This window comes from Phragmites australis, chromosome 18, assembly GCF_958298935.1.
Source record: "Phragmites australis chromosome 18, lpPhrAust1.1, whole genome shotgun sequence".
Taxonomy (NCBI): Eukaryota; Viridiplantae; Streptophyta; class Magnoliopsida; order Poales; family Poaceae; genus Phragmites; species Phragmites australis.
In genome coordinates, this window is record NC_084938.1 from 8153215 (window position 1) to 8167673 (window position 14459).

The window sequence follows — 14459 nt, forward strand, 5'->3', positions numbered from 1 at the left end:
AGATATCCGATACCGGAGGGCTACACCATGGTTGAAGTAGATGAGGCAGTTGACCAGTACCGTCATGTTGAGGTGGACTACTCTACATAAGACGGGGTGAACACTATAGGAGAGAACAAGCACACATTCATCGTGTGGGAGAAGGCCTACATAGTATTTCCACCAGGAATAGCTACCGAGAATCTCTACTCTCCATTACGCCCCGAGCCACCGTCACCTCGAAGATCTCCCTCTCCTCAGCCATCTCCCAAAGAAAGTCCACCTCCTCAGCCATTGCCTCAAAATATTCCACCGCTCAAGAAGCCAGCACCTTCAACAAGCAAGCCATCAGCTCAAAAGACAAGATCATGTTCTGCAACATCCAAGCAGACGACATCATCTAAGAAGTTAGCAGAACCCAAGGATGTCTATTCACTCACTGCTGAGGAAACCAAAAAGATTGTGGATGCCAATGAAACGACTAATTTCCATCCTCCACCACCTCCACCGAAGCATGTTGTGCCTGAAGATATCATGGATTTTTTTCATGAATATGACCAAATCTAAACAGATGAGGGTGGCTTCAAGTAAGCCGTCGAGTGACTACGAACATATCAGTAAGAATCAAGCCAAGAGCAAATCAGCTCCAATCGTTCAGGATGCTCCAAGTATTGGGGACTTCCTGGCTACTTCTGGACTATCAGCAGAAGAACTAGCATGACTTAGTATGGGGGCGGATATTGGAAAGTTTTATGTTACATGGCCGTTTGAGTTGACCAAACCTTTGGTCAAACTAGGTATTGAAAGAAACCTTACAACTCAAATGCGTGATTATATCAGTGGTACTTGGAGCAATCCAGGTAGGGTTTGCAGGCGTTCCCTGTAAGATACACAGATGAATATTTCCTCAACGGGGATGGCTCGTTCTAGGTTTATTTTAAGGACTTGTATGAACTATACAAGGAAGATGCCCTCGACGTGGCTATAGTCAGAGCGTGGACTCTGCAAGTGACTTATGCATATAAATCACATTATATGATCTTGTACCTTGAAATTGCATGGCTAACTTCTCTATTTCATAGAATAGAGAACTGCATATGCAGACAACAATTTGATCGTAAAGTAGGATTCGTCGATCCTGGGCTTGTGAACCAGACGCTTGTAAGGGAGAGTCCAGACTTCACCGAGAAGTACATATTGAAGTGTCTGCTTCACCACCAATACAAGAAATTTATACTCTTACCCTACAGCTATGAGTACGTTCTTACACGCCAGGGCATTCTGCTTTTATGGGCGACTCGATTCTAATACTAATTTGTTATGCTGACATAATATTCCTGTAGCTTTCATTGGATCCTCGTTGTCATCCACCCAGACTTGAGCAAGATCATTGTCTTGGAATCACAAAAAAGAGCTCAGACGAGTTACCAAAACCTCATCGACATGCTAAATAGGTAAATTTGATCATTTCATTGTCTCGATAATTGCATCTAAGTTTAATTGGTATTCATATTCACGTACAGGGCGTACACAAGATACCGTAAAAAAAAGTCTTATTCACTTTCCATTCAGGAAGGTGTATAATGTAAAAACCGACTTTCCGGTACACATGGAATTTTCATATCTTGCATTTCCTTTTGAATAAAAAGCTTCAACTTCTTCTACTCACGCATCATTTCCTCTTGAAGTGTATGAGGCAACCACCCATCAAGAATCTCTGTGCGGTTTATGTTCTAACTTTCATGCATGGATCCAGCCCGGACAAAGACGCTGTCAAGTTCAATGATCTTGAGGTATAAAATAACATATCGATGCCTTCTTTTCAATTTGTACACATATTCAAGGACTAATTCCTTCGATTCTTCAAACTCAGGGCTCCAAACTATGCACAAAAGAGTTACAACCTGTAGAAATAAATGCCCTTCAAGAATAGATCACCGGGTTCTTTATGGAACATGTTATCAACCCAAACAGCGAGTTTCATGAACCGATCGTGCCGTCGACCAGTGAAAAATCTTCAAATTACACCGTACCTTCTAGTGCAGAGTATACGATAAGGAGGAAGTCTACTAGAGGGTTAGACGACTTATACATCGCCAAATGACACCATTTTAATGAAGGATATTAATTACTATGTATTAATATAGGATATGAATCACTATGTATTAATGAAGGTATATTTCGGAGTTGGTACCGTCGGATGACTCTTCGACAGAATGGTCTTTCAATGATGATGCAAAGGAGGAGCAAGAAGCAGTGGCCCGTCAATGCGTCCAAGAGGAGGAGGATGAGAGGCTGGCCCGTAAGTGTTCCGTAAGCGTGCCCAGGAGGAGGATGATAAGAGGGTGGCCTGTCAGTGCGTTGCGGAGGAGGCTGAATGCTCAAACTGTTCTAGCGTTAAGGAGCCAGACTTTGATGTCTTTGACACGTCGGCGAGTCTGGAGCTTAGACGACGCTGCGATCGATTAGGCGTGGCCAGGTCCTCCGTTCCACCACAATTGGCCCCCCGTGTCACCGCACGTATACACGCCATTAGTTGTCCATGCGGATATGCGGTCCTCATCGGGGGAGAGGTAGATGGATACTGGACTGGCTCAACTCGACTGACTTTTCGGGTGGTGATTTGTGAGAACTATTATGTATATATGTGTAACATAAATTACTATGTATTAATGAAAGTGCCTTCATTATTGATTTACATTACATATGTCTCATTATATGCATGTATTAAATGGGAGAGAGACGGAGAGATCAAGGAGAGAGAGGGAGGACAGAGAGGACAAAGAGGGAGGGTAGGACCGGAGTAGAAGGAGTGAGGCATAACACTGCCGGCTGAAAGCTTCCTGCCAGCTAGTGATACTCAGGGAATCACTGCTGACCGAATCTTTTAGCCGGTAGTGATAACCCCTTTCACTGCCAGTCTACAGAGCCAATAGTGATAGTTCCTGACTATCACTGTCTGTTACCCACTACCGACTCTAAAACTGGCAATGAAGGGGATTTTGGAGCCGACAGTAATGTACTGTTCTGTTGTAGTATGAGCAAAAAAAATCCTATGTGACACTCAATTAACGTGCATAATACTAACCAGAGTAATCTAATACTCTCTCGTTTATGCAACCTTCTATGTTCAATGCAGGATTGTTATTTTTGTGAACTATACATGCATGTTTGGGAATCGGGATTTCAGAAACATAAAGTGGTAGTCCCATAGCTGCTAAAACAAAAGATATCTTTATATCAATACAAATTTATACTTTCTTCACGATTAAGAACAATACACACTTGTGCAGTTTTCTGTCATGATCCAGGGTTTCCGTATGCCTATTCATCTGCAATGCTATATCCTTACATACTCTCTTTGGTCATAAATGCATATCGTTTTTTACTTCTTATAGTCTTCGACGTACAACTTTAATTATTATTTTCTATTAAAATATAGTTATAATATTTAATAAAAATATAATATTATGAAAGTATTTTTCAAGATAAATCTACCCGTGTGATTTTCATGTTTTTAAACTAAATATTTTAAAAGCTATTAACAATCAAAGTTTTAAAAGATTGATTGGTATTAGTCACAATGATAAATGTTTATAACAGGAGAGAGTATATATATGATAATACATGTTTGGATTTGATCGTACGCCCAGTTTGTTTGGACCAACAGTGATAAATAGTGCTGATGTGTAAGAGGAAAATCACCGATAGATAGATCAAAATATACACCCAACGACCCAATTTTTTCTGTCGGTCACATCTCACATGTCCATACTTGTACTGCACGGCTGCACCAATCTTATTCCACTTAGTATAGTATCTACCTCATAGCATGTTTCATTCCTCCCTCTTATTGACCATCACCATGAGGCCGTTCTTCATCTGTAGAAGGAACGACAACTTTGGCTCGACACGCTGCCCTTCCAACACCTCCACATCAAAGTTCCACACCACCGCGGCAACGACGGTCTTCATCTGCATGATTGCGATGTCCTTACCGAGGCACATCCTCGGCCCTGAGTTAAACGCCAAAAATTTGTGAGACGGCACATGCCGCAGCTTGGCGCCGTCCTCGGAGAGCCACCTCTCCGGTTTGTACTCATGGCAATCCTTGCCCCACACGCTCTCCATTCTACCCATGGCATAGATGGAGATCAGGATGGTTTCGCCGCAGTGCACCTCGTGACCGCTTGGCAGCACATCATCGGCCAGCACTGCCTTGCGCTCGAACGGGACTGGCGGGTAGAGCCTGAGGGACTCAAACAAGGTGGCTTCAAGGTAGACCAGGGATTTTGTCTCCTTCGGCTCAAAGACAACCATCGTGTCTTTGGAGACGACAGCGCCGCCTTTGCGTGATGCGATGGGTGCCAATTCCTTTCGGATGCGAGAGACAACGTCCGGGTTGTTTGCGAGGTTATAGAAGACCCACGGCAGCGTTGTGCCAACTGTGTCCCGCCCCGCGATCATGGAGACGATGAGCTTCTTACGCAGCAGTTCGTCGCTGCATTCCGGGTCAGTCATAACTGAAGAAAGAATGTCCACGGAGGCCACCTTGTTTTGCTCCTCGTCAAGATAGACACGCCTGGCTTTCCTCTTCTCCATCATCTCCGTGACGAACCCATGGAGTCGTGTGTGCGCCGCAGCAAGCTTCCTCTCTGGACCGATACTTAGCCGTCTCATCACCTTCCAGAAAGAAGCCGACGTAACGTGGCGGATAAAGGCCACCTCCATCACCGTGTCCATGGCAGCTGCGGCGTGCATGGATGGCATGTCCGGGGATAGGCAGCCAGGGTCCACGCCGAAGACTGGCGTGGCAATTTGGTCGAACGCGAGCCTCGCGATCAAGCCCTGTATGTCGAACGGAGTTGTGGTGCTCGCCATACGGGCCAAGAAGGGGAGGAGGCCATTCACCACCTTATCCTGGCAGCAACTAGCCATCAACGAAAGCATCTGTGGGTTGCTTAGGATGATCAGGATCTCCCCTCTGTGCTTGCGGCAGGCCTCCCCATCATCGGTTAAGATGGTGCCACGCACAATATCGAAGATTTCTGCAAATTCCTCACCCTTGGGGTAGTTTGCATGGTTTGTGGTGAAGATGTGCCGGACATTCGCCGGATCACTGGTTATGAAGAACCGCGTGTTGTTGATTGCCCGTGGACCGTGCGCCTTGAAGTTACCCCCAGAGGCAGCAAGGACAACGGTGAGGTAGTCGTGGAAGTTGCGAAGGTTGGCTACGAAGGAAGGGAGTACTCCAACTATTGGCCAGTCTATGGGCAGCAAAGGGTTCTTTGATCTCGTTGACTTGATGTAGTACAAGAACAATGATACAAGTAGCGCAATCGTGGCGATGAGTAGTTCTGGCAAGGAGAACACCATTGTTACTAATATCACCACTGTGTATGTGCTATGCCTGTATGCTGCATGGACATGAATAGAGGTAGGATGTGTTAATTTATAGAGAGGCTTCGATTCTTCTGCACAGGGAAGCAACCATCAACATCTGTATAATTCTTGCATGGGCTGTTTCTTGAAATTCACTATTTTTATGGCAACCATTTTACATATATTTACTTTCATATTGTATAAATGTGGAAGTTAGGCGTTGGTTGTTCTAAGTAGCTTTCATTAGTCAACCTCTTATGTAGTACAAGGTGTACCTGCACTCGATGTCAGAATTGAAGTTGGAACTGACCAGGATGTTTTATTACCGTAATAATTAAAATTTCATCTAATGCATTGATCTACATAGATAAAAAAAATTAAGCTAACGAGGAAAGGTGGATAACACACATCAACACCCGCCTCACTTACAGGCTCCCTTGGGTCGGAAACATGACATTTGGCTAGCTGTGATACCTTATTAAAATGCATTCACCAGGTGAACCACCTCTTAGCTAGCGTGGTGGTGGAAGCTAGTGTGAGAGTACATTTCCACCATTAGGGGTACATTTCTAATGCTACAATTTACACACGTGAGTGTTTTAGTAATTTTATTTATAGGCCTATGATAGGTGCACATTTACAGATATGTGAGTATAGTGTGCATGTACATGATGTGTATGGGTGTGCGCCTGACCTTGTAATGTAAAAAGCTGCATTCACCAGCCAATTGATCCTGAAACCTTAAACTAGTGACTTGGTGAGGGTATCAGTTATCTCAAGGTTGAAACCACCAACCTCCAACTAATCCAGATCTCATTCAATAGGGAAAAACTTCCTCACATATTGATAATCTCTACTACTTAAAAATACATAGTGGTTCCAGTACTAGATAGGACGCCTTGCCCTCCCCATCTCTTGCTGATATTTACCTACTTATGCCACTACACCAAAACTCCATCCTAGCTGCATTCGCGCATCGCCCATGAAGCCTGTTGCTCCCTTCCCTTCTCTCTTTCCCGATTCTCTCCAGATGGCAATTCTAGGGTTTGGATTAGGCATCAGCGGGTAAATGCGCCACCACTTGTCGCCCCTCTCCACTAGAAGAATCCTCTTGACGCCAAGAACCGATGCCGCCTCAACCCCTTCTCGCTACTACCGCCCTGATGCATCCACCCGCTTTGCTAGATCCAGAATAGAAGCCACCACTGCTAGACGTGATGAGGACATCACTCTTTCGGATACACACACACCGAGTATTCCTCCAACAATAGGTCCATTGACACGAGCTCGTACACGTCAACTAAATCATGAGGTGAGCTCGTTCCTTAGTGTTCCTTTATATTTTAATGAGGATGGGATGCTACTGAATAATTGTGATGTATTATTACTTAGGAACACGGGAGAAGAACAGCAAGGGCGCCCAAGCCAAGGTGGAGGCCCAATCCAGTTCGAGTCCGTTTCGGAGTCCAGGACCAGTCCGCACTAAAATCATCGCCCAGGACGCATACGGACTCCGTTTTTGACGTTCTACACATGGTTGGAAAGCTAAGGAGATAAGCTTTCCAACGGTACTGGTCCCATATCCAAATTCTTTCTGAGTCAACGGGAATCGTCGAAACAAGTGGACGTCCAGAATCTGTCAGGGTGCGACGGTTGGCGGGGTTTGTCTACTCTATGCTAGCACTATAGTGGCTGGCCCCACCCTCACCGCCTCCACTCCTCCTCCCCCTCCTCGTCAGGAGCTCCTCCTCGAGCGCCTACGCATCCGCCACCTCAAGGACGGGGCCCTTGCCCCCCGAAGCCGACGCGGGAGAAAGTGAGAGGCGAGGAGTGGGGATCACAGAACCTGCAGCAGCAGGGGAGGAGGGCCGAGGCCGCTGAGAGCTTCGAGGAGCTGGGGTTCGGGGAGGAGGTGATGGCCGCACTATGGGATATGGGCATCTCCAAGCCCACCGAGATCCAGTTTGTCAGTGTGCCCGCCGTGCTGGCTGGCACTAGTGTTGTGCTTGGCTCACACACTGGCTATGGGAAGACCCTGGCCTACTTGCTCCCACTTGTTCAGGTAATTCTTTTTAGATGGTTTGTATGCATGCATGCCATTGTAAAAAGGGAAATTGGTTTCATCACAGAGAAAGATCCTTGTTCTAGAAATATACCATTGTCTCTCTTCCATGTTCATCAAAGCAAGCGCTGCCAGTCAAAAAATGAGAAGTAAAAGCCTCTGCATGTCCATTGCAGCCAAGCCGCCTCCACCCGTCTGCCACCGGTCACCTGCCGATCCAGCTCAGGCTTTTCTCCTCCATCCGTTGCCTCCCACGACACCATGGCCACGGGGTCGTCGGCTTTGCCTTCAACACAGCCAAGCCGCCTCCGCTTGTCCGTGCCGGTCCCCGCCAATACGACTCGGGCCATCTCCTTCACCCATTTGCCTCCCACCATGTCATGGTAGCAAGGTCGTCGGCTTCGTCTTTGACGCAGCCAAGCTACCTCTGCCCATCCCCACTGGTCTCTTGCCCATTGGCAGTGGGCTCTTCTCCTCGATCTGTTTGCATCCCACGAGGCCAAGGTAGTGAGGTTGTCAGTTCCTCCCTCTAATGCAAATCAGGATTCAAGGGGGACCAACAGATTGGATTCATAGCGCTCGGATTCAAGTGGAGCTGCAGATCGTATTCATGGTGCTCGGATGCAAATGTAAGCAGTAGATCGGTTGCTGGCTAGTGGCAGAAATGATCTAGAGCGAATAGCTACGAGGGTAGAGATGACATTTCACTTTATTGATCAGGTTAAAAAAGAAAAAAAAATTAAAAAAAAACTGTAACAGAAGTGAACAGAGTGGTATACTTCTAAACGGTGTGACCTTTCAATGGTACATAAGCGAACAGAGAAAATTTAGTTGTATATTCCTAAAACCGGGTTCTTTTAGTGTCAAGAAACCAATTTTCCCAATGTAAAAACTGTGGCGGAAAGTGCAAATTGCACTGCATTACTTGTTATCGTAGTACATTTCGTTCCATTAGAAAGGAAAACAGTTCACTTGATGCATTAGACATGGAGTCACCGATGTGGGCTCCTGATTTTGGTAAAACGATGGTGCACGATTCATAAGTGATTACGAGGTTCATTGCATAACACTTCTAGAAGGGCCCTGTTTTGAGGGCAACGATTTCCTGGTGGCTACTTGCTACTGTACGGTACCATCTAGGCTACTGAAGAGAAGAAAAAAAAGCTGTATCACTCATGTGACTCATCTTGTCTAAACCCAGACGCTATTCATTTTTCTTCTTTTATGATCGTTGAAGAAGTTCCTAATGATAGAGCTTCATTACACCGTGGTATGTAACTTGCCTTCCCCAGATGTTATGTCTGATTAGAGTGAAACTAGAAATTAGGAATTTTCTGGAGTGATGTTGCCTATGAGTCAGGATACATCTGACAAAAAGGATTAGTAATCCATCCAAATAAAGGGATCGAAATCTTGACACTTCTTTTATTTTGTAGCTACTTCGATGTGATGACGCAATGTTGGGTATGTCAATGAAGCCAAGGCGGCCAAGAGCAGTAGTACTCTGCCCCACGAGAGAGCTAACCGAGCAGGTTGGCCATTATTTCAATTTTTGTTTCGAACAATGATGTAATCTGGATTTTGGCAGTAGTTCATGCAAATTGATCAAATTGCAGGTCTATCGTGTTGCAAAATCCATCAGCCATCATGCGCGTTTCCGGTCAACGATGGTTAGTGGAGGCACCCGTCTAAGACCCCAGGAAGATTCTTTCAACATGCATGTTGACACGGTTGTTGGTACTCCTGGAATGATTCTTGATCATATCAAAGACGGTAACATGGTTTACGGTGATATTAAGTATCTGATATGTTATTGAGTTTGCGCTACAGAAGCTTAGCATTTTATAGCATTTTCACTGTCTCCTAATAGTCTCATTTTGAATTTGTTGTTCTGCGTTTGTAGGTTCTGGATGAAGAAGATACAGTGTTTGATCAAGACTTTGGACTAGACATTCGGAAGTTCCTTACTCCATTGAAGAATCGTGCTGCAAAGTCTGGCGATCAGGGGTTCCAAACTATATTAGTTACTGCTACCATGACGAAGGTTTTACGCTCATCAATCATTGCTCCCCCAAAACCTATCTGACCCTCTGCTTTGAGTGGATATATGGCATACTTGGTTAGGACACACTGCTATTATCTTATACTGTTATATATTGAAGCGTCTTGCAAGCTGCATCAATTATCAAGTATTTAAGAACAAAGGAATCTCTGATCTTTCGATAATCTTTTGACCTCTTTCAGTTTGCAGTACCGATACTCGAGATATGCATATCCTATTTTATTATGTGTTTTTATGTATTTTAATCCCCTTTCTTCGCATTCCTTTACTTCAGGCTGTACAAAAGTTGATTGATGAGGAATTTGAAGGTATTATTGTCCATTTGCGGACATCAACATTTCAAAAGAGAGATGCAACAGCACGGCATGACTTTATCAAACTTTCTGGTGCAAAAAACAAACTTGTGGCTCTTCTGCAGGTTATGGAAACTCTTAACTCTCCTTCCCTATTGCGCACATGCATTTCCATGCAAGATAGTTTTCAACTCCACAGTTGCCAAAAAATTACTCATATAATCTCTTCTCTACTACTTATCTCTACTTCTCTATCTCTATTACTTAAAAAATATATAGTGGTTCTGATATCTTCAAATCATACAAGGTCCTTCGGATAAAAACAACACTGATAATAATCCTCAAATCGTACAAGATCCAATTATAAGAGATCGTGTGTGACTATTAAATCATCAGGTGAACTCATTTTTTACTATTCATGTTATCTTAGATGGATTATTATTAAATTCTTGTGATGTTTTAATGCTTAAGAATATGAGAGAAATATCACAAGCTCGCCTGGACATCATTACTCGAAGGCCAAGTCTACTTAGAGTTAAAGTCGAATCTTAGTTGAGTTACAAATTTTGCTCGGACTCTCAGGATATCACGTCAGTAAAACGGGTATAACTCTCTTGTACGAAGTCCGATTAAGGCGATCTTGAACTCTTTGGAAAGCTTATAACGAGAAATTTTCAATGGATCTAGTCTTGACCAAATATTCCTTATATCTTAGTCAAAGTCGAAGAAATAAGGTGTTGCATCACCGTTTTGGACCCTATCGGGTCTTGTAATCGTGTCGAGGTCGGAGTCCAGGTTGTGTATGTCTCTTTTCATAGCAGCACAACCCTAGGTCAACCTCCACACATCACCCCTATATATACATAGTAGCCATCATAATTTAGGTTTGGGTTTTATTTAAATTATTCTATTTTAGACAGTTTCACCGGATATCGGTTTGTGGAATCCCAACTCGAGTATTTCATTAGTAATCAACAATATTCAGATTGCATCTACCTGTTCTTTCTTGTGTTCTCAATTCGTTTGTAGGAAAAACCTTCATGGGAGGTCAACAGCGCCTTGGCACTGTTGATAACCACGCAGTGGTGATGTAGTGGTTGAGAGGGTTCTCGATTTGTTCTGATCAGAGTCTTTGGATCATCAACGTCAAAACTTCACTAAATTGACTTATCTGATTACTTTTCCAAAGATCAGGCACTTCATTCCCCCGTTAAGTTATATCAGAGCTTCAGTTGTTCGTTAGGTAATCTCAGTTATCACCTTGATTTCGTCGTGTTTCCACTACCTAGAGTCTAGAAATTTGCCCCACAAAAAATTCGGATCTTAGTTTTTTATTTCGCTGTCCAAACCACTTTGTGCCTTTCGCAATTTTGTTTTCAGTATTTGCGTTGTTGAGTTGTCTTTGTTGCTGGTCGAGTCATCATGTTCTAATTTCTAGCATCGAGTCTTTGCTGTTTTAGTCACTTATCTCAGTTTACCCTTGTCTGCTATAGCCGACATCGTACCGCTAGTCGAGTCGACCATCTACTCGGGTTCGACTACTAGACATTTTGATCACTAGTCTCTTTGACCACCTACTTGGGATTGATCACTAGTCGCTTCGATCATTAGTTGTTTCGACCACCTACTCGGGTTCAATCACTAGTCGCTACGGTCACTAGTCGGATTTGAACATCTATTTGCTTCAATCGCTAGTCGGATTAGAATATCTAGTCGTTTTGATCACTAGTCGGGTTCGAGCATCTACTCGCTTCAACCACTAGTTGGGTTCGACCATTTACTTGGGTTAGACCACCAGTCGGGATCGACCATCTACTCGAGTAGCTATTCCATAGCCAAAACAGAGGAAGCCAAAGTTCAGAGAGAGAGAGAGAGAGAGAGAGAGAGAGAGAGAGAGAGAGAGAGAGAGAGAGAGAGAGAGAGAGTGTTAGTCGAAGAAATTTGTGACACCTGCTATCCGGAAAAAGTTTGTGACCAACATGCCTCTTTGGACCTAGAAAAGTTAGTCGAAGAGTTTTGAGTTTGTTTATCAATCTAAAAAAAAAGATGAAAGGAAAGAGTGCAAAAAAAAGAGGGGTACAAAAGAAAAGAAAATCGGAGAAAGAAACAAAGGAAATTTAGATTGAAGTACGAATTTTGTTTCATTGTGCATGTGTCTATCCTATTATTTTTGGTTTGCTTGAACTAGTTCTAGGAACGTGTTCGGGTTAGCAACTGTGATGAGTAATATGGACTTTTATTTAGCTTTGTAATTTGATTTCGATTATTACTATTTCTTGCTACTAAATATTGCTTGCCCAAGCTACACCTTCTCTCAATCAAAACAGTTTTCTCACTCGCACTTGATAAGGTATCACAAATCAGTCGTCAGTTGTGCCAACTACTGTGATTGGTAAGACACTTGCAAGAGTGTGGTCAGGCGCTTAAGAGTGTGTGACTCCACCTCTACTACCCAGTAGTCGATAGGGATAATATATATTTAATTATTTTCTATCTTTGACTAACCATGGCAGGGGAAATATCAAATGCGAAAGAGTGTGTTTTGAGGGAAGAACCCATAATGTTGTTGGATGATCACCGACAAGCTATTAATGATGACATTGACAAGAAGCTTGTGGGAATAAATACCGCATTACAATGATTTAACGATAGCATTGCAATGCTCAATACACATTTTGATCGGTTGGTCAATCAGCCATTGAACAATAGTCGAGTGGATCCTCATGATCCAGCCCATGAATATGAGGAGTCCGTCATGGATGATGAAATTGTGAGGCAAGAAAAAGAAGCCTTTGATCTATGACAATGGAATTGATTGAACTTCAAACGTCAAGGTATGAGAAGTAATAATTTTTAGTAACATAATCCACGTGTTAATGATGATCCATTTGCTAAGGTTATGTTTACTATACTATCTTTTACGGGTGCTTATGATGCTAAAAAGTATTTAAATTGGGAGATGAGTAGAACAAAAGTTTAATGCTCATTTAGTTCCTGAAGTGCATAGAGTTAGGCAAGCCACTAGTGAATTTAAAGATTTTGTAATTATCTGGTGGAATAGAGTATGCATCGATGGATTAGCGCCTACTACATGGACTGCTTTAAAGATTGCGATGTGAAATAGATTTGTTCCACTCACTTTTAAACGTGACTTGCGTAAGAAATTGTAGCGCTTGAACCAAGGCGATAGATATGTAGAAGAATATTATCAGGAGCTATAAATTAGTATGTTGCATTGTGATATTATTGAGGATGAAGAGGCTGTAATGGCACACTTTTATGGAGGGTTAATGCATGAAATTCAAGATATAGTTGAAGGAATACGATAGTGTTCCTAGATTGTTCCAATTTATGTGTTTAGCAGAAAAAAAATTGTAGGGACGACAACAGAGGCCAAGGAGCAATTTTTGAAGCACGACTACTTCAAAATTAACATCGAGACAAGTCAAAATAGCCTCACGTTTAGCTACACAGTCTGCTTCCCCCTTCTCGAGTAGAGCGCATTCAGCAGTACCTTTGACTCGTCACACGCTTCTGAGGTAAACAAATTTGCAAGCGTACAAGCCCCAGCCAAGAGCTCTTCTTCGGTTGTTTTGACTAGTTGAACGACTGAGATTGTTTGCCATCTATGTAAGAGAATAAGCCATTTCATGAAAGATTGCCCAAGTCAGCGAGCGTACATTGCAACTGAAGACAGTGAATATGTAAGTGCTAGTGATGTTGAGGATGAATATGCTCTCTGCAGCTAACCATGCAGGTGACGAGGATGAACTTCAGTTGAATATCGATCATGAGAAAGTGTTTGATGCCGCTGCCATGGACGATTACCAGACCCTCATTGTGCAGCGAGTGTTAAGCACTCAAATGGATCAAGCGGAACAGCTACAATACCACAATTTATTTCAGATGTTCCTCATAGTCAAGGATTATCGTGTTCGAGTCATTATTGATGGAGGGAGCTGCAACAACTTGGTAAGTTCAGATATTCTTCATAAGCTTGCTTTGCCAACAAGGACCCATCCTCACCCCTACCATATTCAATAGTTCAGCAACAACGGTAAGGTGAAGGTAATACAAACATCTAGGGTGCATTTTTCTATTATATCATACAATGATTATGCTAATTTTGATGTAGTGCCCATGCAAGAATGCTCTCTTTTGTTAGATCGACCATGAGAGTTTGATACTGATGCAACACATTATGGAGGAAGTAATAAGTACACCCTTATGCATAAAGTTAAGAAAATAATCTTTCTACCTTTAACCCCTGCTGAAATTGTGAAATGTGAAAAATAAATAGCTGGAAATAAGAGAAAAGAGCTTGAACTTGAATATGAAAATTAGCAAGTAGTAAAACATGTTTACCCACCTAAAAAAGACAAAGCAACGACACATTCTAAGTCTGATGGAATTAAGTTGAAAGGTTGTGTTATGCTTGCTATCAAATATGATCTTTCTACAATTTATGACAATAAGCTGCCATGCTATGCTTTGATATACAAAGATACCTTAGTTTTACTCGAGGATATATCTAGCTCTTTACCTCCTGCTGTCGCTAATCTTTTGCAGGAGTATATTGATGTATTTCCAACTGAAGTATCCTCGAGATTACCACCTATTCGAGGGATAGAATATCAAATTGATTTGATTCCGAAAGCGACCTTGCCAAATCATGTTACAT

The 14459-nt window shown here is 42.9% G+C and overlaps 1 protein-coding gene and 1 pseudogene across 1 annotated transcript; one reads left to right on the top strand and one right to left on the bottom strand.

Moving 5' to 3' along the window:
* Positions 1 to 3562: 3562 nt before the first annotated feature.
* LOC133899817 (noroxomaritidine synthase-like) lies at positions 3563 to 5394 on the bottom strand. The gene has a single exon (XM_062340885.1). It carries the CDS (start codon positions 5353 to 5355, stop codon positions 3817 to 3819), a length of 1539 nt encoding a protein of 512 aa, XP_062196869.1. The 5' UTR covers positions 5356 to 5394; the 3' UTR covers positions 3563 to 3816.
* A 949-nt stretch (positions 5395 to 6343) lies between these two features.
* On the top strand, positions 6344 to 10872 carry LOC133898518 (DEAD-box ATP-dependent RNA helicase 39-like; annotated as a pseudogene).
* Positions 10873 to 14459: the final 3587 nt, after the last annotated feature.

Coding starts and splice junctions, on each gene's coding strand:
- LOC133899817 (XM_062340885.1), bottom strand. CDS start 5,355: ATGGTGTTCTCCTTGCCAGAACTACTCATCGCCACGATTGCGCTACTT.